Source organism: Wyeomyia smithii, chromosome 1 (genome assembly GCF_029784165.1).
Source record: "Wyeomyia smithii strain HCP4-BCI-WySm-NY-G18 chromosome 1, ASM2978416v1, whole genome shotgun sequence".
Classification (NCBI taxonomy): Eukaryota; Metazoa; Arthropoda; class Insecta; order Diptera; family Culicidae; genus Wyeomyia; species Wyeomyia smithii.
Genome location: NC_073694.1, coordinates 171,599,842 through 171,627,670, shown reverse-complemented (window position 1 = coordinate 171,627,670; position 27,829 = coordinate 171,599,842). Strand labels below are relative to the sequence as shown.

The 27,829-nt window shown below is 41.1% G+C and overlaps 3 protein-coding genes across 7 annotated transcripts; 2 read left to right on the top strand and 1 right to left on the bottom strand.

The window, feature by feature from the left end:
- Nucleotides 1–22: 22 nt before the first annotated feature.
- On the top strand, nt 23–1,049 carry LOC129719532 (ADP-ribosylation factor-related protein 1). The gene is made up of 3 exons (XM_055670928.1): nt 23–284; nt 356–780; nt 847–1,049. The coding sequence occupies exons 1-3, from the start codon at nt 192–194 to the stop codon at nt 932–934; spliced, it is 606 nt and encodes a 201-aa protein (XP_055526903.1). The 5' UTR covers nt 23–191; the 3' UTR covers nt 935–1,049.
- LOC129719510 (translin-associated protein X) lies at nt 552–27,829 on the bottom strand. The gene is made up of 2 exons (XM_055670908.1): nt 27,380–27,829; nt 552–1,735 (listed from the first exon to the last, which is right to left on the bottom strand). The coding sequence occupies exons 1-2, from the start codon at nt 27,661–27,663 to the stop codon at nt 1,069–1,071; spliced, it is 951 nt and encodes a 316-aa protein (XP_055526883.1). The 5' UTR covers nt 27,664–27,829; the 3' UTR covers nt 552–1,068.
- On the top strand, nt 12,435–17,968 carry LOC129719484 (calcium permeable stress-gated cation channel 1). 5 transcript variants are annotated; one of them, XM_055670868.1, is made up of 3 exons: nt 12,435–12,776; nt 14,826–15,822; nt 15,885–17,968. In XM_055670868.1, exons 2-3 carry the CDS (start codon nt 14,871–14,873, stop codon nt 17,171–17,173), a joined length of 2,241 nt encoding a protein of 746 aa, XP_055526843.1. In that variant the 5' UTR covers nt 12,435–12,776; nt 14,826–14,870; the 3' UTR covers nt 17,174–17,968. The 5 variants fall into 5 exon arrangements, with proteins under 5 accessions (XP_055526843.1, XP_055526830.1, XP_055526852.1 ...); XM_055670855.1 differs by having other exon boundaries at nt 12,444–12,733; XM_055670877.1 differs by lacking the exon at nt 12,435–12,776 and adding an exon at nt 12,803–13,023.

Here is a 27,829-nt window from a genome sequence, read left to right as displayed (position 1 = left end):
GAAGGAAGTTTTCGTCGAAGATGGCATCGCTGCCGGACTTCGATTGACGTTTGGTTTGAAATCATAACAAAAATTTCTTCTCAATTATTATGGCTTTAGTGTGTAGAACGTAAAAAAGTAATATCAAATTTCCTCAGGGTACAATTAGATTCGAGGGCAAATAAAATCACTACTTTCAAGACATTTCCACGATGTATACACTCCTCAGCGGCTTTTATAAATATCTCACACAAAAGGATGAGTATTGTATACTGATATTGGGACTGGATAACGCTGGCAAAACGGTAAGCAATCTCGTTCGATAGGCATTTGCGTGGCAGCACACGGGAGTATGAATAAATTTCTTCACAAATAGACCTATTTGGAGGCAGCGAAGACCAAGTTTACGAAAAATTATCGAGGAATGAATCCGAGCAAGATAACCACCACGGTTGGGCTCAACATAGGGCAAATAGATATGCACGGCATTCGGATGAGTTTCTGGGATTTGGGCGGACAGCAGGAGCTACAATCCCTCTGGGATAAATACTACTCTGAATCGCATGCCGTGATTTATGTAGTAGACTCAAACGATCGAGATCGAATGCACGAATCTAAAGAGGTATTTGATAGGATGATCGCAAACGAGTATCTTTCCGGAGTGCCTCTCCTGGTGTTGGCTAACAAACAGGATTTACCAGATTGCATGGGCGTACGGGAAATCAAGCCGGTGTTCCAGGAAGTTGGTCATCTGATCGGACGAAGAGACTGCTTGGTAATGCCAGTGTCGGCATTGACGGGGTGAGTAGAGTAGCGTAGATCTCTACCAATGTTCTTCAATTCTAACATAGAACGAAAACATTCTAGCGAGGGTGTCGACGAAGGTATCAAGTGGTTGGTGGAATCGATCAAACGGAATTCTTTCGCTCGCCCTCCCAAAACAGAGGACACTTGATGAAATGGTGTTTTTTCAACCCGAGTGCAAAGCGGGTAAATCCGATTGTATTTAGGATATTATTTATTCCATGTTATAATTAAGTAAGAAAGAAACTCCCATTTTCAGAAAAAGAGATTTGCGAAATAATCAACCTAAAAGAAAACGCCCTCATCATCATCTTGGTTATCCTTCACCATGACACCAATAGCATAGTCATCGGTGGCACCCCATTTGGCCGCCTCTCCACCGCGAACCTTCACATTGTAGCACACATTTTCACTCTTGATTAAGCTTTGCTTTAGCGTGTACAACTTTTGCGAAAAATCACGACTTCTGGCGTTACTCACCGAAATGAATCCCTTGTAGAGCTCCTGTAAGAAACGGCGATGATCGAAGCAACTCTCGATATCACCAGAACCGAGAGAGTTGATGCACTTACGCATCACTTCTCCGCTAAGATCACCAACTCCCAAAATAAAGTCCAGCGGTGGCAGCAAACAAACGATCTGAATTTTATCATCCGATTCGACATTCGATGAGTCGCTGTCGGAATCATTTTTTGTACCGTCTGGTTCAGCGGTGGGAATCTTATAGGTTAGCTGCTTCTGAATCGATTCCCAGTGCGAAATATCCTGGGCACTGATGTACTCATGAAATGTGTACGCTTCGATGAATTCCTGTAGGCCGGCGGTATACGCACGAGCATACTGGTACGGGTCCACATCTTGTAACTCTTTAGCGATCGTGCAGAAATGAGTCTGGCACAGGCTGTCAAGGCGCTTTTTCGCTTCATCGCAGACATGCCATTGGTTGTTTTTTCTAAAAAAGAAAAAAGAAATGCAGTTGCGGTCATGTTCGTGAAATAGCTTTTAACCCTTAAATGCGCACGACGTTAAAAAATCATCTAAAAACATAAAATCTTTGTTTAACAGGTGTACTGTTCTAAAACTAACCAATATGCATAAAGAAATTAAAAGATTTACTTACTAATGTGCAAATATTGCCATGTTGTTTTCAAACAACACTGTGACTTTATCGCAGAATAAAGTCGAAACAATTACTTTTGTTAACAGTAACTTTAAAATTGACCTTTTGTTAGTATAATTACTGATAATTCAGACGTTTTCACTAACCAGTAACCTAATTTTAAAGTTTATTTTCAAAGACAGTCAGCACCAGTCGGGAATCTCGCCATTTTTTTTCCGTTTCCGTGATTTTAACAGCAAAAATAAAAACAAAACATTCAAATACAGTACTTCCAGCTGTTAAGTTTACTTCGTTAGAGTCTAGAGAGCTATTCTAATGAATTATAATCCTGAAAAATACTAAAATATGTATATTTTAAAACGTTTTTAGTACTGTTGTTTTGAAACAACATTGCGCATTTAAGGGTTAAAAACTGAATACTACAAGGTATACAGCCCTAGGGGTTGTATGAAATGATGACGTAGGACTAAGTATATAATATATGCTAAACTAAATATTATTATATGCTGCGCTAAACTGTTCATAGGTAACACTACCGTTTATTTTTGATAGTCGTTATTTTAAAACTAACGATGCATGAATACATGAAAATTTTACACTAGTAGTAGGTGCGAAAATTCTCATAACTCTTATCTTCAAGCATCTATAGTTCTGAAAAGAACCGATTCCATAATATTCAGTTAGAAATTCGTGCTACAGAACGCTGATAATCGCACCATGAATATTTTGTTGGCCGCGCATAAAATTTGCTCTCCGCTGTGCCCTCCAGTAGCTGTGCCAGCAAAATATCCTGCAGCGAACGATGGTAACTGTTGCTGCCGTATGCAAAATAAAGGTGTAACATGTTCCGCAGTGCCTGGAAGTTGACTCGTATGCAGCTCTCGTTTCTCAATGTCGCGTACCTTTAACAGCTGCACTGCTCTCGCTTATCTGTAACAAACTAAACTGAAGCTGAATTTTCTACACGCAGTCTTTTGTATCGAGTTCAGAGTAGATTTTTGCAATTAAGGCGTGGTTACGTAGCTTCGAGAAAGAGGAACAAACCAAAACACCTTCGATACTACTGAGTGATTTTCATAAGCATCAAAAGAACTCTGGTTCTTAGATTGATTAATTTTCGTTTCTAATATTTGACTGATAACGGTGTTCGAGTGGGCACAAACATACAATCAAACCGGAAAATCACTCAATTTAGCAGTGAAAATTGTTGAAATGAGGGTTATGTCTTGTTGTGATAAACTATTCATAGGCAACACTACCGTTTATCTTTGGTGCGTCCTGGTCGTTATTGTAAAAATGATTATTGAGAAATAGATGGACATTTCACACTAGGAGTAGTTGTGAAAATTCTCGTAACTCTTATCTTCAAGCATTTATAGTTCTAGAAAGAACCGGTTCGATAATCTTCAGCTCGAAATGTATGCTATAGAACGCTGATGATCACAGCACCACCGGTAGCATCGATTATTTTGTTGGCCGCGTATAAAATTTGCTCTCCGCTGTGCCCTCCAGCAGCTGTGCCAGCAAAATATTCTGCAGCGTACGATGGTAACTGTTGCTGCCGTGTGCAGAATACAGGTAACATGCTCCGCGGTGCCTGGAAGTTGACTCGTATGCAGCTCTCGTTTCTCAATGTCGCGTACCTTTAACAGCTGCACTGCTCTCGCTTATGTGTAACAAACTAAACTGAAGCTGAATTTTCCACACGCAATCTTTTGTATCGAGTTCAGCGTAGATTTTTACCATTAAGGCGTGGCCACGTAGCTTATAGAAAGAAAGAGAAACAAACCAAAACATCTTCAATACTGCTGAGTGATTTTCATAAGCATCAAAAGAATTTTTCTTTCCCAATGCGAAAATCACTCTGGTTCTTAGATTAACTAATTTTCGTTGCTAATATTTGACTGATAACGGTGTTCGAGTGAACACAAACAAACAATTAAACCGGAAAATCACTCAATTTAGCAGTAATAATTCTTGAAATGAGGGTTATATATTGTTGTGACAAACTATTCATAGGTAACACTACCGTTTATCTTTGGTGCGTCCTGGTCGTTATTGTAAAAATTATTTAGAAATAGATGGACATTTCACACTAGTAGTAGTTGTGAAAATTCTCATAACTCTTATCTTCATCATCTTATAGTTCTGAAAAGAACCGATTCCATAATCTTCAGCTCGAAATGTGTGCTACAGAATGCTGATGAACACAGCACCACCGGTAGCATCGATTATTTTGTTGGCCGCGTATGAAATTTGCTCTCCGCTGTGCCAGCAAAATATCCTGCAGCGTACGATGGTTATTGTTGCTGCCGTGTGCAGAATACAGGTAACATGCTCCGCGGTGCCTGGAAGTTGACTCGTATGCAGCTCTCGTTTCTCAATGTCGCAAAGCTTGAACAGCTGCACCGCACTCGCTATTGTGGAACAAACTAAACTGAAGCTGAGTTTTACACACGCAGTCTTTTGTATCGAGTTCAGCGTAGATTTTTACCATTAAGGCGTGGCCACGCAGCTTAGACAAAGACAAACAAACCAAAACACTTTGTTGAGTCAAAATATGTAGGCAGTGGAATTTATTTCGTCCATGTTATTGTTATCTGTGCTTGGGAAGCAAGCCAAGAACAAGGGAAATGTATGGGAAAGCTTGACCTTGGAACTTTTCACCTTTTTCCACCATTAAGCAGTAAAGCAACAATGTTGAACATAATATCAAAAAATTGTTACACATTTTATCTATCCACCGACATATAAATGACTAAGATGCATTAAGTCGTTCGCTTGCTATAACCGTTTGAAATCTGACGCAACATTTGCCAGTTTCATTTTCATTTTCACAAAGTGTAATCTAGTATAGAAAACAAAGACGTAGTCCTACGTCAAAACGTCAATAATTATAAACCTCAGCGCAATCTTAAATCACGGTTTCAAAAAAAAAAAAAAAAATGGTGAAAAAAAGCTCAGTGATGGAAATGAAAATTAATGAGAAATATGAAGCTGCAAAAGAAGAAAAGGTTCGTCAGCATAAGACGCATAGGACATCCTATTAGTAGCATTGTCAAGCTCGGAAAAACTAACGAACGGATCGAACAATACGGTTTGTTTTTTGAGTGCGAGATTACGCTCAATAGATCATTGTATCGAATCTTTTAAACTCGCTTATTTGACAGATAGACCTTTGTTCACGTTGAGGCTTAGTACTTTTTCAATCGCGCAATCGCGTGCGTGTTTTTTTGTAAGATCTGGACCACGGCGACCATTATTTTGATCTTTTGACTCCCACATAACATTCAAGTGGCGTTTTGTCACAGTTGGAATCTCTTTAGATAGAAGACGAGTTTTGAATGAATGTTTGTATGTATGTTTCAGTATAACTTTTGAATGCTTGAACCGATTTACAAAAAAAAGGAGGGGGTCAAAAGTCGAGAATTTTCATGTATTATGGGAACTTTTTGAACGAATTCGATGATTTTTTACGATCCGGTGCAAATCAATTTTCGAGTTCAACCAATCAGCCGGCAGTAACTTGACAACGAGAGCTGATATTGGTTCCCGAGTGAGATCGGGTACTCAGCTAGTAATTTACTAAAATCAAGAACAAAATTGTTAGGTCTGAAAGGTATTTTCACCAATACTATACTGGTTATGTTTGTCGGGAACTCATCCCAGTGTCAAAACTAAGGCTACTATCGAGTTCGCTAAGGAGTGTCTACAGTGCAACGAGCCATTTAAAGTAATCCCTCTGTTGAAAAATGACGCCAGCTTGAGCACGATCAACTTCGTATCCTTCAAAGAGGGGGGGGGGGGGGGACAAAAATACCGCGATATCGCGCTTGACGTGGAAACCTGGCCACGTGGCGTTGTGTTTCGGGAGTTCGACGGCACTAATGCAAAAAACATCTGTGCACCACAAATTGCACAAAAGACACCGAATGCCCCCCGCATAGAGGTAACTCCAACGAGCGATCTCTTGCCCCTCTGCGAATGGAAATCTCGTAGTCACGAAGGCCAACGTATCAACCAATTTTTCACCAGCTATAACCGCATTCCTCGGGCCACTGGGACGCATCGGCTCTCGAGTTATGGATGCTCCTAACACCGCCGCCGCAGTCTAGCCACTGTCGCCAGCGCTCATCGGTCGTCCAGCTCCTGTGTGTGGAAGCGGGGAACGGAGCTTCCAAGAACTCACCAATGGCAAGTACAAATCTTTTTATGGCAATCATCTTTATCAGCACTGTGAAAGCGCAGTGCTCGCTAGAACACGATTCTCGTCTACCTGTCCTCAACACAAGACGCTCAACAGCCGACTTGCTGACAATTAAGGAACGCAACGACTCTACGGATGGCTACACTCGTATCTCATTAACCGCAAAGCCTCAGTCTGCGTAAACTCTGTGTCCTTTAATGAATTCACTCTGACATCTGGTGTCCCACAGGGAAGCGTGATGGGTCCACTTATATCCTGTTCGTGAATGAAATCTCAGACTCAGACACAAATGTTCGCCGACGATCTTAAGCTTTACAGAGTGGTATCGTCACCTCTAGACTGTCTGGCCTTGCAAAACGACATCAACCAACTTTCAGCGTGGTGTTTTGAGAACGGTATGAAGACTATCTAGGAGTTACGTTAGACTCGAAATTGCGATTTCACGAGCATGTCGTATTCACAGCAGCCAAGGGGTTAGCAGTGCTTGGATTTATTCGAAGATTGTTGCATTATTTCACTGACCATACCAGCTAGCGCACACCGTAAAACTAGAGCGGATACAGAAGCAGTTCATTCGGTGTGCCCTGCGTCAACTTCCATGAACTGACCCGGTGAATTTGCCCGACTACACGGCGCGTTGCATGCTTCTATGTTTAGAAACTCTCGCAGTCCGTAGAATTGAGCTGCAAAGAATGTTGGTTTTCGACTTCATAGAAATCCGCAAAACTTAGAAGCATGTGAGACTTCGTAATGATGGTGCCGCTTCTTTGCACGCTCCGCAGTTTGACAACCCGTATCTCTGCTTCAAGTCATCTAACGTCACGAAAGAGTCCGATATCTCACCGGCTATCCTGACGAATGATGTAGAGCCTTCAAGGGTGGCCCGAATCAGTCTAATTAGTTTTGTTGGAAACTATGTTCGAGCATAATTCGCCATAACTCATTTCTCTTAACTGTATTGCACGCTGCCCTAAAGTCTAAGATCAGATGGTGAGTCTGCAAGTTGAACTCTCGAAATTTTTCGAGGATCTGTCTCAGTTGGTCTGTAGTGGAGCGTCACCCTCGAAAACCACATTGGTAATCGCCAACAAAGGTCTCCTGCAACGGCCTCAGTCTATGGAACAGAATACGGGAGAATTTTGTAAACGGTGTTGAGAGGGGTTGTGCTCCGATAATTACTACAGTCCAGGCGGTGCCCTTTCTTGTAGATCGGACATATGAGACTCTCCAACCAGTCCGAGGGTAATTCTTCATCGGATCACACTCTCAGCATGATCCGGTGTAAAGCATGATTTCGGCTGGAATGCCGGCCTTATCAGCTACCTCGCAGTCTCTGACCTATCGGTATTCAGGTTCTTCTCTCTATCGTTGCACATGCGGGGGCCGACACGTTTCGATTCCTGATTCCATTAATCTTCTTGTAGAAGCTTCTCGCATCGTGCCTGGAGAACAAATCTTCCGCCTCCGCAATACGCTCCCAATGCTGTCGTTTCTTCGGCGATGGAGTTTTTTTCAGCAGCTCTAGCTTCCCGGTATTTTCCTACGCTCTGACGAGTCACAGTCGTAGCTAGTATGTGAATTCTGGCGCGGTTCTTTTCATCCCTCGCTCGCTGGCACTCAACGTCAAACCACTTATTGGACGTGGCTGTTGCAGATGTACCCAACACTTCTGCCGCCGTGGTGCTGGTTGCACTGTGGATATGCCTCTACTGTTCATTCAGGTTACCTCCAACTTGATCCTCGATCCTCTCATCAACCTTCTGCAGGTACTCTGTAACCACTTCTCCAGGTAATAGCCGCTGGATGTTCAACTGTATCCTCCTTGTCGTCATGGATTTTAACACGTTGGACAACGTTTGGTCCTTGGCACATAGAACTCCTCCTTCTCTTCATCAGATTAAACGTTGGTCGGTGCGTGCAACTTTATCAGGTTGTAGTTGAAAAAATTTGCCCTTAATCTTAACACGCATATACGCATTTTATGTGAATTTCACGTAGAATTCAACTACCGGTAAAATGGAAAGCATTTGATTATCTGCTAGCTACTACGATTGATACAACGTAAAATTTCCAAATTTTGTTTCCCCAATTCTTAAGAGACGGCAAATAGTTTTTAGAAATTATAGAAATATGTTGCTTGATAAATCGCACAGCCATGCAAAATCGCCGATTCGTAAATGAATCAAACGACATAAAAACGGACAAATATTACGACATTTGCCGGCGATAACTATTGTAAGCTGCAACTGTTTATGTATAGGAAACTCCTCGACCTTTGAACTAAATCTGTGTGAAACCTGTAAGCTCAAGGCTCGATGTCAAATTCGTACGGTTTTTCGAAAGCTCACTTATTGGCAAGCCGTCGAGAAATTCTCTTTTATTGTCAGAGACTGAGTTAGACAACAGCTTCGCCATTTTGATTTCTGTGTATTTTCACATAGAGAGTTCACGCGATACTTCTGCTATGACATTCTGTTTGACGTTGCCAAGTTCACGTAGATACTACGTGATAAAACCAGGGGGCTCTTGTGGCTGTCAAACTCCATACATTTTCCATCTACCACTCATTGGTTCTGGTACCAGCGTTTCTGGTACCCACTTTTTGGTTGGTTTGCCCTAAAACAAATGAAATAGAGTAAACGTCCCATTTTTTCGGTAGACTTATTCTCGAGTAAATGTCGTTTTAGATGGAAAAAACAAGAGCTCAACTTTTGTTTTCAGTACAATGTGCACTTTTAATGAATAAGATAAGTTTTGTGAGTATTTGAAATGAAATATCACCGCCGTGATGAATATATGATTGGTAGGCAAAATGTTGACGTTTATAGGCCCCTGGATAAAACCGAGGGAATGCCTTTTCCTATCCCTCGCAGTACATTTGACAGAGTATAACATCGAAGATACAAAAACGTCAAAACCAGGGGGGATCTATCTGTCAAACATCGTGTAACCAACATATTCGGCAACATGGTGTTTGTTTTGGTTTTTGTTCTTTTTGGTTATGAAATTGATCGATGTGAAATATTATAGAATTGGAACGTTTTTTTTATCAAAACTCGAGAAACCGCGGAAAACTTTTATGAATGTGTTGTGTAGTGATTTTTTCCTCATTATCGTTCATAGTTACAAACGTCACGGACCAACAAACGTCATGGACCAGAGCTGATCTGCGATAACGCACACATATATGAAATTTGACAGCAGTGAATCCCCTCTGGTCAAAACTGAAACGAAAACGTCAAACCTGATACGAGAACGTCAATGTCGGTCGGGTTTTTTTTTTATAGGGGGGGGGGGGAGTTTGTAATGATTTATTTATGTACTAAAATATCTATTCAGAATTAGTATTGTGTGTTCTGCCACAAATGGTGACATTTCAACACTATTATATATATTTGTACGCTTTTTAATATTATTGAATGTTATTAGCTTTCGCAGTTAAGATAATGTAATTGTAGGAAAATTATTAAACCTACTTGTCAAGAAAAAAAAAGGAATAAAAGGAATAAAACGAAACTTAAAATAAACTTAAAACTATCTTACTGACTATAAAGTGAGCTAATCGTTGCAATTGAGTATTGCAACAATTTTGTCGGAATTTATTGATAATTTGGCTTGACATATTTTCTAATGTTTCTACATTAGTGAGCCTATGTAGCTCGTTCGTGCTAAACCAGGGAGGACGCTTAAAAATCGTTTTCAAAAGTTTATTCTGAATCCTTTGAAGTGTCTTCTTCCTGGTTGCACAACAACTTGTCCAGATGGGAACTGCATATAACATTGCTGGTCTAAATATTTGTTTGTTAATTAACAGTTTATTCTTGAGACAAAGTTTAGAATTCCTGTTGATAAGAGGATATAAACATTTGATATACTTATTGCACTTTGACTGGATATTTTCAATGTGCTCCTTGAAAGTAAGATTCTTATCATAAATAAGCCCTAAGTATTTAACTTGATCAGACCAATTTAAGACCACACCGTTCATCTTAATAACGTGGTTATGGGTGGGTTTGAGAAATGAAACTCTTGGCTTATGAGGAAAAATAAATAACTGTGTTTTTGAAGCATTAGGGGAAATCTTCCATTTTTGTAAGTATGAAGAAAATATATCTAAACTTTTTTGAAGCCGACTGCATATAACACGAAGGCTTTTTCCTTTTGCGGAAATGCTTGTATCGTCACAAAACAGAGATTTCTCACAACCTGGTGGTAAATCAGGAAGATCAGAAGTAAAAATGTTATATAAGATTGGGCCCAAGATACTCCCCTGAGGCACACCAGCTCTAACAGGCAATCTATTAGATTTACCATTTGGATAGTTAACCTGGAGAGTGCGGTCAGTTAAATAACTTTGTATCATTTTTGTGAGGTAAAGCGGAAAACTGAAATTTGACATTTTAGCTATTAAACCTTTATGCCAAACACTGTCGAATGCCTTTTCTATATCTAGAAGAGCAGCTCCAGTCGAATAGCCTTCAGATTTATTAGTTCGAATCATATTTGTTACTCTAAGTAACTGATGAGTAGTGGAATGCCCATGGCGAAAACCAAACTGCTCATTTGCAAAAATTGAGTTCTCATTAATATGTGTTAACATTCTATTAAGAATTATTCTTTCAAAAAGTTTGCTAATAGAGGAAAGTAAACTAATTGTTCGATAACTTGATGCCTCAGCTATGTCGGTCGGGTTGTTTTACTGTTTCGGTTGGGGCACAGCCTTTGTGATTCTTAGGTAGACGCGGTAGACACAGTGGATTCGGTTTTTATCCAAAAAATGATGTAATCAGATTAAAAAAACTCTTCATGATTTATATATGAGCCTTCCGTTCGAAAATTAAACGAACAGCGAAATTTTCGTTTATACAGCAAACGAGCAATAAAACAAAAAAAAGCACAAGCATTGGATTTGACGTTTCTATGTTGTACTCGATGTTATAACTCATAGCACATTCCCTCGGATAAAACATAGTTTGCATGTGATTTTCACGTAGATGTTATGTTTGTCACATAAATCATGCAACATGACAGAAATTGAATAAGTACAGGAAATTTCACGTAACAGTAATGTAAAAAATATTTTGAGTGTATGTTCTACAAATTACAAACAGAGTAATAATTTTCCACTACTTTTATTATTTCTGTTGTCCATCGGGCGGCTGAGATCGCTAAGATCCATATCGTCAAATTTTCCAATTTTATTCGATCGCCCAACGCTGTGCTGGCAGCACTGTCACGAGAGTTAAACGCACACACGCTGCTTTATTTTAACTCTAATTTGATTAGGATCTACTCAGTTTGGTATTCTTATGCAAAATGTCAAAAAGTGAGTTTTCGGGTACTGGATAATTGAGTAACATTTACCCAAATTTTCATAATTACCATGTTTACTCAGTTTTGAGTTATTATCCATGATATTTACTCACCCCTGAGTATATGTATATGTCGAAAGTTTTCAACAGCGATATTATCTGTTTCCGAAGAACAATTGGTGTCGCTTTTTATTCGTTTGCTAGCAGTAAGTATTTGATCTTTCATCAAATCAATAATTTCCTAATCAATTACATTACAAACAACATGAACAATATTCCATAAAAATTTCAGCCCATAAATTTTTGCAGACGATTTGAAAACATAAAAAACATCTCTTCAAAATGAACAACCGCATGTTGTGTGTCCTGCGATGCCGTATTAAGTCGGGCTTTTATTCGTGATAATGAACGGAAACATTTGTATCGATGTACAGTGCCCAATACATGCAATCGATACAATTTAAATCCTTCGCAGTGTTTGGTGACGGATGATGACGGATTTTCTGGTGTGCGTACTTTCCAAAACCTGAGCCACAGTTCACGGGCAACTGTGAACCGGTTGGTTGCCGCATTATATAAAGACACGTGAATGATTTTAAACTTTTATAATGTTTCGATGAAAAATAAATCTATGATTTTGATTGTTCTGAATTTATTTTATTTATTGAGTCAGATTTACAAAAACCAGAAATCATCAAATTTCCAAATTTAGGCAAACTGGGTAACTTGTACTCATTTTCGTTAATTCCTGGTTTGCATGAACAGAGTAGATTCTAATCAGTTTTTGACGTATGACGCCCTTACTCAGAAGTGAGTAACCGTAAAAGTACTCAAATTAGGGTACCTCCACTTTTTTTTAAAAATGGGTCATATCTAACTCACTTTAGAGTAACAAATAATGAGCGTGCACACTATCAGACCGAGTCGCAATAATTTTCCATAATAAACGTTTGACAGCTGGCAGATTCGGGTTATTCGCGTTGAAAGAGATTTTTAAGGCTGTTCGCACCTACGTGAACACTCATATGTAATTGTCAAAATGTGCGTGATGACAAAAGCGAAAATATTTCCTTCCTTCTTTTTCGCATGTAAAAACCAAACAAGTATCAGCAACACCGTCAACGCGAATTGCGAAAACATTTTCCTTTCCCATCATCGCTCAGTGAACGCCGTCATCAAAAGCAACAAAACATCAAAATCGCTTAAACGGAACGGAACGGCTTGCTGCTGGCCAGCGAGTTTAATATACAAAAGAAGCAGGAGCAAATAGAAACTCGTTCGTCCAACTCTTCGTTTCTGGCGTGTCGTCAGGTAGAGTGGAAATATTAAACTCAAGTATTCGTACTCAGTTTGGGTTGGTTTGTGTTCTCAAATTCCAACGGAGGATTGTTTCGAATTGTGCTCCTGTGGCAGCAGGGATAAATGGTGCAGTTCGCGAGACACGCATTAGATTTCATCGCGTCATAGCACGTCAAATGTCGGTGGCACAAGAAATTGTGACAGTGGTTTGTGAAAACTGAAAAAATAGTTTCGTGCCTTACCAGAGGATAAGTGAGCGATTTGGCATTATACGGTTTAAATCAGCTGTTTTAAATAAAAAGGCCAGTGCTGCTCAGTATAGTTAATCAATATATTACTATTTACTCATTTGTAAGGGTCATTGCATTTCTGCACTGTGCTTCCGTTGACCATTATTTCATAAGGTGAAGAGATCTTTGATATAAGACAAAAAGAGAGTTGTGAATAAACGATCCGGTCAAAAGTGGTGATGCCAAATGGACGCTACTGTGAACTTGATGAGAAAGCTACTCTCTTGGCATAACTTAGATATGCTACTTGAGTGGTATTCTTATCACTTGGATGGCTTCTTGGTTTGTACCTTCATTGAGAATACAACGTCTTCAATGACATCACAGGCTGTTTGCTGAAGCAACCTTTCACATTTTCGATCTGCACGTTTTATGTCAGTGTGGTTTCTGAGTATAAAGCAACGACGGTCTGTCATGATTACACTCAATTTAATTTGATTTAAATCAAATCATAGCGATAGAATTTGAAGATTTGGATACAGTAATGTTAGACAAAGAAGACTTTCACGATGCGATCATGCTCTTTTGAATTAGGTACGTACAGAAAAAAAAGTACGATGTTTGATTGAACTGTATGTGTACGTTTCATTGATGAAGGTAAATGTTGAGGAAGTAAATGAGTGACAATGAAAACGGACGGAGTGATTCATCGCTAAACGATTGTAACGTTATCGTTCGATTTCTTCTGCATGTGCGAGAAAATTATGCGGTACTTCCGATATGACGAACCACCAAATGAACGAATGGACCTTGACCTAGCTGCCGATTCATAGCTGTCGCACATGCTTATTGTTATGCGAGAGAGTATCTGGGTTGGAATTGGACCGGTACCGTAGATATGCATAATTCTAGAGCAACCAATTAGGAAAATTGGGTTGGATGTCAGACCACAGCAACCCGATTGGAACGAGGTTATATTCAGTGTGGCGTTTTTTTAATTTTAACTGATGGGTAAACGTAAAGTATTGGTGATCCAAGGACTTTATTAACCCTCTCCCACTCATAAGGTTTATCATTAAAATTTATAGCTTCACGAGAAAATTCAAGCTGAACACTTTGTAGACTAACTAAAATTACTGTAGTATTTTGAAGAAAATGCCCTGTGATGCTCTGAGGCAGCATATAAAAGTTTATGGAACAATCGTAAGCACAACCAACTATTTTATATCAAAATATGATGATTATAGTTCTTGGTGCTTTAGAGTCACAATGAGCGGGAAAGGATTAATTGAATATTTATGACAAAACCGTCGATGGAGTTTGGACTTCTAGAAGACACTTCTTAGAGGAAAATTATTGAAAATTTACAAATTTTCATGAACTTAGAAATATGCTAGAAACACTTGAAAAATCGAATTATGTGCTGAAATTAAAGTATTAAGTAACTGCTACAAGTATTTTTTTTTGGAATACATGTAGACAAAGCGTAATTTATTTTGTAAGATTATTTAATTTATTAATCAACAAAACGTCCTGTGAATTCAGTTTTAAACATAGATTATATTAACCAATTGGTAAACAAATAAAGCACTGTTATTGTTCATAAACAACTTAAGGCGCGGCCACTTTTGTGTGCTTGTCGAGATGCAAACACCAGACAAATTAAACACAGCCTTTCACTTTTGGGCAAAGGAAAGTTACACACAGCGCACACCTGTCCGGTGGTTCTTTTTTCGTTATCTGTAAATGTCACCAGTTGTCGTCATTCTCTTATCGTGAAGTGGGCAGCAAACAGAAACAATCACCCAATTTACAAAATTTCCTACGAGGTGAGTGAAATCTTACTAATGAAATTTTTCATTTTCACCCATCAGATCTACTTAACTTTCGCATGACTTCCGGTTCTCGCCAGCAGCAGTATGGAAACCAATGAAACGTTTTTTGCGCCTAGTTATTATGCTCCAAGTCGCGATGCCTGTTTGGTGCTGAACAAAACGAAAATCATCATCACACTATACGAGGGCATTCCGGAGACATTATTGCTGAACGTCATAGCGTGGGTTTTTCTAGTTCTGCTATTTACTCTGCTACGACAGCAGGCGTGGGATTATGGCCGGCTCGCGCTTGTTAACAGCCACGGCGAAAATAAGCGGTGGACACAGCTTTTCTATGCACACGGGAACATTAGCGGTGGACGGGCTGGCCTAGATGCTAGTGACGCCAGTATAAACATCGATCGAGGGTTTTTCTCGTGGATCCTAGCAACGTGGCGCCTGACCAGAGAGCAAATCCTTACCCACAGTGGACCGGATGCGGTACACTATTTGTCCTTTCAGCGACACTTGATGACGGTGATGGCAATCATGACGACTATCTCGATTGCCATTATACTGCCGATAAATTTCTCCGGGACGCTGGGTGGTGACAGGAATTCATTTGGACATACTACCATCTCCAATCTGGATCCAGACTCGTCGCTGATGTGGGCGCATGTGTTTTTTGCCATTGCCTACGTTCCGATGGTGGTGCTTATAATGAGACGAGCGTCCGGAAGAAATGCATTCAAGACGGCACCAACGAGAACAGTGATGGCAACTAACGTAACTCAACCAGACTGTGACAAACGTATCATTCGAACGTATCTGCAGCAATTGTTTCCAGACGTGGGGATCGACGATATTCAGCTGGCTTACAATATCAGTAGCCTAATTAAAGCGGCAGAAGAGTACGAGCGGATTGCGGATGCACGTATTTTTTGTGAGGTACACCGTAATCGAGATCGGGAACCTGTTCAGGCTACATTGTCTTGCTTCTCCTGCCAGAAAGTGGATGCATTGGAATACTACAAGGAGGAAGAAGCGAGGTTAGCTGGTATGTATATTCACAAACGATCCTTTTCCGTTACTGATTACTCTTTACTTTCGTTCTTATAGGTCAAGTATCTAGACTAAGAGCATCCGCATTGAACGAACCGCTAGGAATTGCGTTCATCACTCTTAATTCTGCGCAGGAAGCTCAGCACGTCATTCTTCACTTCCGCCCGGGTACTTATCGCGATTGGCACCTAACATTCGCTCCAGCGCCGTCAGACATTTTCTGGGAAAATTTAAATATCGACACGGCCCAGTGGTACTGTAAGTGGATTACAGTTAATTTATTCCTGTTCCTGTTTTTGTTTTTCCTGACCACTCCGGTGATTATTGTTAACCAACTGGACACGCTTTCGCTAACGAAAAACACAACATCCCAAATCAGCAAAATCAGCCCACTAATCTCGGAGTTTCTACCCACGCTGCTGCTTTGGTCTCTGTCGGCGCTGATGCCGGTAATTGTAGCTTACTCTGATACCTGGCTATCGCATTGGACCAGATCGCGACAGAACTATGTGATCATGACTAAAACCTTCGGCTACCTATTGTTCATGATTCTCATTCTGCCGTCGCTTGGTTTGACAAGCGCGGAAGCCTTTCTGCAGTGGACCATCCAATCAAATGAGACATACCGATGGGAGTGCATATTTCTTCCGGACAAGGGTGCATTTTTTGTTAACTACATCATCACTGCTGCTTTCATTGGTACGGCACTGGAGCTGATCCGGTTTCCTGATTTAATTTGTTACCTCTGGAAATTGGCTACGGCAAAATCGCGGGCGGAAACACCGTACATTCGCAAATCGATCCTGATCACTTTCCCGTTCGGAATACACTACGCTTGGATGGTGATGGTGTTTACCATGAGCACGGTCTACAGCTTAGCCTGTCCGCTGATAATGCCATTTGCTATGGTTTACATTCTGCTAAAACATTTTGTCGACAAGCATAACTTGTTTTTCGCGTTCGCTCCCTCGAACATGATTAGTCAGGGAAGCGGTGGCAAAATTCATAGCACCGCAGTCACGATGACCAAATTTTCGGTAGTGACGTTACTATTTATTATGGCGGCTCTGGCGTGGGTTCGTGCCGGAGGTTTGCAAATGCGCGCCGTAGTGCTAATTTTGGCTCTGTGCCTTACACTATTTATGTTTACCTTTATGTCCCCCATCAAGAGGTGCACCACCAAACCTCTGAGCATTGTGGAAACGGAAGGGCCTGCTCCGGTTTATGTGGCCGATGTGCTTATCAATCGGCGGATGGTGTCCGATAGTCCGTCTCATTTGAGTTACGGTTCCGATACTACGATGGACATTGTTATGAACGATGCCGGCCGCAGTGTGACGGCGTAAAGTGATGAGTGATGAGTTTCGTCCTGACCCTGACCACTGCAGAAACGCTTGCTCGGGGGGTTTTCCAGTTTGCTCATGGTTACTCTCTTCATTATTTTGTTGTCGCGTTTCTGATAACAGTTTAGTTTTGTCGAAATTTTGTTCGTTTGTTCTTTTTTTTAATGTGTAGTCTGATCGCTTTTTTTCTAGTTTAATTCTAACATTTTAATTTAAATGTACTATATTTACCTTGTTTATAACATATAACGCTTCAATGAGAGTTTATATTGTACATCACCAAAAAAAAACTGGATTCTTGTATTCAAAGAAACAAAATTAGCTGTGACGTAGTCGATTATGTTTACATGAAGAAAAACTAGCTAATAAGCAACAGAACGGTATTAGAGAATTACGGCTGTAGAGTGACAGAGATATTCGACGTTTATTGGGCAAGTTATCTATTGTTTGAACCTTTTCAGCGAAGGGCCTCCGATTTAATAAGATTAATACATGGAAACAAAAAAGGTAACCGACAGTTCTTATGTTTGGTAGCAGCGCTAGCAGTGCCCAATGAACCTTCTAATAAAAAAATCTACACACAGAGTGAAAAACAACATAGCTTGTTGAATGCACATAACAATCTAAACAATTAGAGAAAAAAAACCTCTGTCATACTCATCTGGTTAAAACAGGAGCGCACTGGTAAAATACTTTACACATTCTATATAATTGTATTCAATTGAATTGAGACTGTGAGTGTTACTAAAGAGTACTAATGCAGTAAAAACAATAAAAAAAAAATACCTTGGCTATGCACATGACGGTTTTGTTGTCATTTTTGGGAATTCCCTAATTGGAGATATCATTTTCTTCGGTCTGCTTTTGTTCCATCCAGGAACAAAGTGTTTGAGTAAGCCACGCCTATTTTTAATGTATCGCGTTTTTTGTTGTTTTTGTTTTACGCGCTTCACCCAGCTATAAAAGGGCAGCGCTCTGATTGCTGCGCAAGTTGATCATTCTCTGCTAGCTTGTTGCACAGTACAGTAGTTTATTTTCGCTCCGTTCGCTTTGTTCGTTCGTTCGTAAGTTTGTGTGTTCGCGTTGGTAACCGACGCTACGGTGAACCCTGATATGGGTAAATAAAAAACCAGTTCCAGTACGGGGAAACGGCCTCGGCCTGACAATACGCTTGATCCCGCGGCTAAAAAGCTTTTGGCTAGCAACAGATTCGCTGTCCTGGAAAACGCCACGGATCCCGAAGTAGTGAAGAAGGAGAAAATCCCGCCTTTCTATGTGAAAGGCTTCCCGGAAGGCTTACGTGAAGCAATTGTTTTTTATATCGGCAAAGGACTGAAATGCACCATTCGCATGTGCACTGAGGGATTCAAACTGATGGTTCCGTCGTTGAGCCATTACAAGGCGGTGCAAGTGATACTGCTGAAACACGAGGTGGAATATTTCTCCCATGATATCGAAGCAGAAAAACCCCTCAAGGTTGTTCTCCGCGGTCTTCCTGACATGGAAGTTGACACCCTGTTGGAGGAACTAAAGGCAAAAGGACTCAAGTCAATCCAGATCCACAAGATGACGCGGCACAACAAAACTCGGAAGTACCGTGATCAATTATATCTCGTAAACCTGGAGAAAAATTCAACGTGCCTGGCGGACCTTCAGTTCATCCGAGCACTTTTTCACATCGTCGTAGCCTGGGAGCGCTACCAACCAGTGCATCGTGACGTCACCCAATGCTCTAACTGCTTGCTGTTTGGACACGGGACTAAAAATTGCCATATGGCGTACCGTTGCATCAAGTGTGGCCAAACGCACGCCCCCGATGCCTGCCAGCTATTGGAGACCGCCGATCCGGTGTGCGCCAACTGTGGGGCTGCCCACAAAGCAACCAGCAAAACGTGCTCGAAACGCGCAGAGTTCATCGAGATTCGTAAGCGAGCCTCCACCAACAATCGACCAGGTCGCCGGATGGTGCCCCCAAACAAGACCAAGGAGTGCCATTGGCTCTCGGCACCCCATACCTTTGCTCGCCCCGCTACCGCTGAATCCAACCACCAATTCAGTCACAGCTGCCTCTACGAATGCTGAAGCAACGAGATCCTGTAGCCGTTCATTCCCACCAGGTCTCCAAGGAACTCGTCCGCAATGACTTTCTCCCAAACTGCAACTGGCCCTACTGACAACGAACCCATGCTCACCATGAAACAATACGTTTCACTGGTCGTGGAGTGCATCAACACTTTTCGCACTTGCAAAAGTAGAGCTGAACAACTGCAATCTGCGATGATGATCGCTTTCAAATATGGACCGTGAAATCATCAAGATTGCTAACTGGAACGCTTGTTCCATCAGGAACAAGAATTACGAGCTTGTTGACTTCGTCAACGTACACAAAATAGACATTGCCTTCATCACGGAGACGCATCTCAAACCTGAGGTGAACATCTTCCTTCCCGATTTCCGACTTGTACGGCTGGATCGAACATATTCTTCTGGAGGAGGTGTGGCTATAATTCCTATGTCAGGTCACTTTTAGAATACTGTAGCATTGTATGGTCTCCGTTTTCTGCAACACATGTAAACAGAATAGAATCAGTGCAAGAACAATTTCTGTTATATGCACTTCGTAATCTACGATGGACGTCATTTCCCCTACCATCATATGACGAACGCTGCAGACTTATTGACATCCAACCATTAAAAGCCCGTCGTGAATTCGCAATGATGTCATTTGTTAACGATATCGTATCTCAACGTGTCGATTCACCCGAAATATTATCAAAACTCAATTTTTATGTAGAAATTTACGAACTCGGACTTCGTTTTCTTTAAATCATCAACGAAACAGTTATGCTGAATACGGGCCTATTAATCAAATGATGTTAGTGTATAACCAACACTGTGAAGCAATTGACTTTTCTATGTCGAGAACTAAATTAAAACAATATTTCAATTCAACGCGCAATTTAAATCGATAGAAAACATTTATTGTAATAATCCGTCAAGTAGAGAGATTATTATTCAATTATGTATAAACTCTTTTTTTTTTGCTTCCACTTGTATAAATAGCATATAGCATGTATATAAGTTTTAAACATATGTAGTCTACTTTTGTTTGACGAAATAAATAAATAAATAGATATTGCTCTTCGGCGTGAAATAAGCTGTCATCTGCTACCAAGTTTTCAACTCAAGGTCATCGAGGCCGTGGGATTGGAATTAACCACTGGAGTCGGTCCCATTACCATCATCGCAGCCTTGCAAGCAAGTCAACGTAAGGGACGGGTCGGCAACGAACCTAAGAAGCGACATCATCAAACTGACTCGGAGGCAGGGGCAGATCATCATTGCGGGTGACCTCAACACAAAACACCGAGTCTGGGGTAACAGTCGACGCAACCAAAACGGCCTGATCCTCTTCAACGACCTACAAGTAAGACACTACAACATCCTAGCTCCGGCCGCTCCCACCTGGTTGAGCAGATCCGGAGTACACGCAACCATCGACCTGTTCATCTCCAATATGGGCAACATCACCGACCCGGTTGATCACCAAGAACTCAGCTCGGACCACTTCCCAGTGGTAGTCGAAGTTGGATCCTCTGCCAACCGAATCCAAGTCTCTCGGCGTAGTTACCATCGAGTCGATTAGGCGCGGTTCCAGCGATGTGTGGACAACACAATAGACTACAGCGTCCAGCTGGAGTTCTCAGAAAACATCAACCAGTGTCTTCACTCCATCGATGAGGCGTTATCCCAGGCTCGGGATCTACATGTGCCAGCCTCCAGTCTGGTTAGTAACTCTCTGAACCTAGACAACACAACCAAACTGTATATCCAATTCCGTAATACTATTAGACGACAGTACCAGCGCTCTGGCCTGCCTCACCTGAAGACCAATATCAATCGTCTCAACAAAATCATCGAAGCCAGGTTGGTGGATCCAAGAAACAAACATTTTCCTCAACATCTTCGCTCCCTCCCAGTCCGTGGAAGGCCGTACTGGAGACTTACCAAAATTTTGAAAACCAAACCGAGACCTATTTCCCCTCTATCACCCCCAACACCAATCTCCGGTCATTTCCTTCTAACAGCATCTGAAAAAGCCAATGCATTTGGTCAGCATTTTGTCAACTCTCACAATTTAAGTCATGGCATAGTTAGCCCGCACGAACATGCCGTCCAGGAAGTCGATAGAGTCGTCGATCTTCCATCAATCATTCCCGATGAATCTAAAATATCTGCTGATGAGGTGTTAGCTGCTATCAAGCGCACCAAGAACATGACGGCCGCCGGTATCGATGAGGTCCTCAATCTTGAGTTGAAAAACTTGAGTCGAGAATTTTTCGAACACCTGGCAGCGATCTTTAATAAGTGTCTGGAGCTCAGCTATTTTCCGTCTCGCTGTAAGCTAGCTAAAGTGATCCCCATCCACAAACCCGGTAAGGACCCTACCAACGCTAAAAACTATCGTCCCATCTGCCTATTATCGTGCATCTCGAAGTTGTTCGAAAAATTGATTCTTAGTCGCTCATTAAAATTCGTAAACCAAAATAACATTTTTCTCCCAGAACAGTTCGGGTTTAGGCAGGGTTAGTCCACCGTTCACCAACTGACTAGAGTTACTCAGATCCTAAGGCGGAACAAGTCCGTTAGTAAAACATCTGCCATGGCATTGTTGGACATCGAAAAGGCGTTCGATAATGTCTGGCATGACGGCCTGGTGTTTAAGCTGCAGCGAATCAACTTCCCGATCTTCCTCGTAAAGATCATCAAGAATTATCTGTCGAATAGATCATTCCGGGTCTTCCTCAACAACATTCCCTCTGATTTGTTTAACGTAGATGCTGGGGTCCCACAGGGTAGCCTTCTTGGTCTCATCCTGTTCAACATATTTACCTCAGATGGTCCTCCCCTTCCGGGTGGTGGCATCCTGTCTATGTTTGCAGACGATACTGCCATTATTTACAAAGGTCGAGTGATTAGAGCTTTGACGCGTAGACTACAAGAGGGTCTGGATGTTTTGTCCGACTATTTCAACAGCAGGAAGATCTGCATAAATGCAGCTAAGACCCAGGCTATTATATTCCCGCATTCAAAATCAACTCGACTTGTTCCACCTGCCAATGTGAGAATCCACCTTAATAACACTCCCATCGAATGGTCGAGTGAGGTTCTATCTTGGTCTCTCCATGGACCAAAAGCTCCTATTTCGTTCACACGTAGAGAAAACTGTTACCAAGTGCAACATCCTGACCAAATATCTCTATCCTCTTATTAATGGAAAATCCACTCTTTCCCTCACCAACAAGCTTGCCATTCACAAGCAAATAATTCTACCGGTCATAGAGTACGCTTTGCCCGTCTGGGAGGGCTGCGCTAAAACCCACCATCTTAAACTTCAGATTGTTCAGAATAAAATATTACGTATGATCCTAAGCACCCCTCCGAGGACACGAAACTCTGAGATCCATTGCCTGGCTGGTCTTCAGGTGCTGGAGGAACGGAGAACAACATCATTGACTAGGTTCAGAGAGTCCTGCGCCAGGTCACCTCACCAGATCATTCGTGAGCTGGTACCTTAGTTTTAAGTTAATTTTAAGTTAGTTATTCGTAGTTAAGTAGGTTATAAAAATTTATTTTTCAATTAAAAACAAGTCCCATAAAGGATGAACTGTAAAATTCTACACAAATAATGTAAATCTATAGAATTAAGTAACTAGCAAATTTCAAAACAAAGATGCAGAGCCTTAAAAGGAGGCTAAACAATTATTATGTAAACTAGAGACTGTGTTATAAAGAGATACGCAAAGAGAAAAGTAGTAAATATGGCAACCCTTTGCTAATATTCTATTCCAAACAATTCTGGCAACCACATTTAATTTCGCATGACTTTTAATATGCACTAGAAAGTGTAGTGAAATTCCAAAACTTTGTAAGGATATATTACTGATTTTCAAAGCTTGTTTATACTTTTTTTTTCAATTTTCAATGCATCACTCATGATACGAGCATAACGAACACATATTCCGTTCAAACCATAATTGCACGTGATTCACAGCATTTATACTGATTACAATACACATTCTGTACGAAAAGTAACACTCCTGAGTTTGTTCACTTTGCACACTTGGAGCCTCGATTTGACGGTTCACTTGGAGTTTTCGACCTGACTCTTTGCGTATCTGTTTATAATACCGTCTGTAATGTAAATATATGTAACCATATAAAAATATAAATAAATATACTGCGCAAGTTAGTATTGTGTACGACTCCCATCAGTAAAAGTGTAAGAGAATAATAAAGCTGTAGTTAAGTAACAGCAAGTGAATTCAATCCCGAAGAATCCTTGGAACCTAGGGGCATCGCAGTCCAAAGGTCCTTTTAAGGGCCAATTGACTTGATTGATTCCACCGAGCGATTGCTTCCTATCCGCCAGCCCACCGAAACTCGAACAGCTTTATTATGCTCTACTTTTTCGAACGTGAACTAAGGTGATGTAGATGTTTTTCGATGTCCATTTGTAGTACTTTCAAGTATTATATGTATTTCGTTGCACAAACATGATATCGTAGGGTGAAAAAAATATCAATCAGAAAAGTAGAACGTACGTGGTAGATATTTTCATTTGAGTCAAAGAGTACTCGAACCATTGGATTGATGTTTTTTTCAGTGAGGCATGCCTTCAATATCCGATTGATTAGGAAGTTCGATACACCCATTCCGGAGAGTACAGTTGCTGTCTTGGAAGTATCGATACAGTCAAAAGCTTGCTTCATATCTAGGGACATTACAATAGTGAGTTTTCCTTTCCTCCACCTCTCATCTAATATTCACCTCAAGACAAAAATCTCTGCACACAGGCTGTTACAACGGTAGTCTCTCGTCTCCTTCGGGCTAGTCATTTTCGGAATTAGTATTTGCAGAGTATTAGTCCAATCCTTCAGAACTTCGTTAGTGCTGAAAACTTCTCTGATAATGCATACTCAGGAACTAATCAACCAAGTTTTCAGTGCCCTGTTTTAATAATTCAGCGTGGATTCCATCTTATTCCCGGCACGGTATTATTTTTCATGTTGGCCATAATGCGAGATACTTCCATTCTTGTTGGTTCTGATCAATTTCGTTTCTACCGGATTCGGGTAAAAATTCTATGGCAGCCTTCGTTTTTTGTTCATTTAGTTTGGTTTCTTATTCTCTGATGTGTATGTACTTGGGTCTTTTACTTTCTTTTTTGCGGTGGTGGCGCTTTATAAAACGAAACGTCTTGTTCATTCTACGGATCAAATTCATTCTCCTCGAAGTGTTTTTGAAATTCCAACAATGACTTTATGATCGCTTGCTTCATGTGGATGGAAGACAGCTTTAATAAACGGGCATTCGAAGGAAGGCGAGACGCTCATGATTATGTAATCAATTTGTGACTCGCTCTTCTTATTGCACCATGTGATTCTCACCGACTTTGATTGGGAGTCATATGTCCGATCTACAAAAAAGGCCACCGCCTGGACTGTAGTAATTATCGGGACATAACCCTTCTCAACACCGTTTCTCTCCCGTATTCTGTTCCATAGACTGGGGCCATTGCAGGAGACCTTTGTTGGCGAATACCAATGTGGCTTTCAAGGGTGACGCTCCCCTACGAACCAAATGTTCACCCTGCTCCAGATCCTCGATAAACTTAGAGAATTCAACTTGCAGACACCATCTGTTCATAAAATTTAGGGCAGCGTACGATACAGTTGAGAGAAATGAGTTATGGCGAATTATGCTCGAACATGGTTTTCCAACAAAACTAATTTGGCTGATACGTGCCATCCTTGAAGGCGTCTATATCATGCGTCAGGATAGCCGGTGAGATATCGGACTCCTTCGTGACGTTAGATGGTTTGAAGCAGAGAGACGTGCTGTCAAACATATTGTTCAACATCGCATTGGAGGCTGCTATACGGAAACTGGCGTGCAAAGAAGCGACATCATCATCACGAAGTCTCCCATGCTTCTAGGTTTTGCGGACGTCGATGTCATTGGTAAAGCAGTGGAAGAGGTCTTTGGACCTCTCAGAAGGAAAGCTGCGAGAATAGGGCTCATCTTTAACTCTTCCAAAACGAAATACATGCTGGCTGGTAGAGAGCGTGATAATCCGACGGATGTTGGTGCTGAGGTGGTGTTAGATGGGCAAACTTTTGAAGTGGTCGACGAATTTATTTACCTGGGTACACTAACAACATTTGACAACGAGGTTAGCCGTGATAAAAAAGCGGATAACAGCTGCAAACAGGGCCTTCTACGGATTGCGTAACCAGCTGGGGTCCAGCAGTCTGCAAACCCGTACTACACTTGCACTCTACAAAACACTAATCCCTCCAGTGGCTCTCTACGGCCATGGATCATGGACGTTGAAAGAGATCGATCGGCGTGCTCTTGGTGTTTTTGTGCGTAGGATTTTGCGTTCAATCCTTGACGGCAAACTAGAAAATGAAGTGTATTAGGTGTATACATCGGCGGATATAGTCAAGTGAATAAAATATGGCAGGTGGCAATGGGCAACCGAAACGACTAGCGAAGACTATATTTAGCAGAAATCCCGATAGAGGCCGTCGACTTCGAGGTAGGTTCCGCATTCGTTGGATGTGTGTTGTCGACGAGGTTGCCCGCGAAATAGGTGTTAGGGGAGATTGGAGAATAGCAGCCCAAGACCGAGTATGGCAACGTATTCTGGATTCTGCATTGGATCGATAATCGGTCTGTCGCCGCAAAAGTAAAATAAGTAAGTATTCGAGCTGACTTTCTTGAACTGTCCATCTTTATGGATGCTTTAATGAATCGCCAGGGCTACATCACCTCCTTCTCTGGGGCGTGAGTTCTTGTTATCATTCACATTGTATCATATGTTTTTTTTTTCCTTTCGAAGTGCATCCAGGCAGCCTTGTTTCTTGTACGCCAGCTAATTTTATTACTTGCTGTACGAAGATATCGTCTAGCTCTTGTTTTTTTTTGTCCCCTGTTGAGCACCCACGAACATTCCAGCTGGCAAAACTTAAACAGTCTACGAATGCTGATTCGTAGTTTGGAGATTTGTTTTCTTCTTCGGAGTTTATTGCAATGTTACTTATTTGCGAGGCATTGATCCTGGAATTTCTCTGCCAGATTTCCGCAGGTCAGTGAGGTGGGTTGATAATCTGTGGTTCAGACGCTTGAGGGATTACTTTATTTCAAGACCTGCACAACATTATCATAATGGTTTCGATGGTCCACCCATAAATGCAAAACAGCTACATTGCCAATTTAGGTATAATATGCTCGTACTCCTTTCGGCTGAAACGCTTTAATTTGCCTTGTAGTGATAAATGCTACAATTTGCGATACGGTACTCATTAAAAATGTTTGCACCTTTTGGCGTTCATTTGTAATAAGAGATTGGGTACACGTGGATGAAGAAGTTTCTTTAATTTATTTTGAGGTTGATGGAATGTCGTGTAGTACTGTAATGCATTTATGGATATTGACAAGAGAAGAGCTTGCACTAAGTGGTCTGGTCTGCGTGTGAGAGACCTTCTTTAGAACTATTTTTTTTTAAATTATTATCAAGAAACTCTCTCACATAGAAGATTGCCGAGATCAGAGTATCAAAGACTACAACATAGGTATCTGATGCTCATCATCTCCTTGCAGGAAACATACAAGATTGTTGAACTTTGAACGCCGATTACTCGAAATAATTTTTTTTGCGCTTGGTTTGGTTTGGCTGCACGCCGACCATTTAGGATTTAATCATACATTTGCTGAAATGGTTCTTAAATATAGCACGATGTTGTGAATACTTTCCTGGAATAATTTGATCTTGAAGCTTTCTTTTAATTTTCACCAAGTAATGGGACAATAGTGGCGATATAAATTTTGTGTATTTTAGTTAATAAACGACACATTGATTTCTGCATTCAAAACATTTGTATGAAAGCTATTAGTATTTAAAATATTCCCTTTTAACGTTACATGCTAAATGAAGAAAGACGTTCAAAAGGAAAAATATGTAGCAATCTCAACTACGTGTTATTCAACTGCTTATTTTAGCCACAAAGCAAAATGCCGATATTTTTAGTTATAGCGATAGAAGGAATAGAAGTAACTTCTACAGTAAAAACTTCACTGAATCCCAAATCGCAAAAAACACTTAGGAGTGACATGTTCTAACAATTAACAAAATCCACTTACTTGCCGTCTACCGTATGTAGCAGAAAGATGATTCGCTTGCTCTCGATGGTGATGTCCCGGCTGCACTTGACAATTCGCTCGTACCGGTCATGCTTCGCATCTAGTTCCCGGGCATACTCACGGAAACACTGCACCACCGGGTTGGTCTCATCAATTGATTTATCCTTGCCACCGCTGCGTTTACCTGCACCGGCACCAGCACCTCCGCCGTAACGGTTTCCACCACCGCGATTAAAATTGTTCGCTCGACGGTTACCGCCACGACTTTGATGATGATAGCTCATCTCTGTACTTTTTCTCACCGATACGTGAGGTGTTTATAGTACTTTCTAGTAAAAAGCACGATTAAAGGTGATATCGAAACTGGACCTATAACTCAGAACGCAACTAAAGATACCGAACACCACCAAGTAATTCCGCGTTGTAAGCAAAAGAAACAAAACAAAAGTT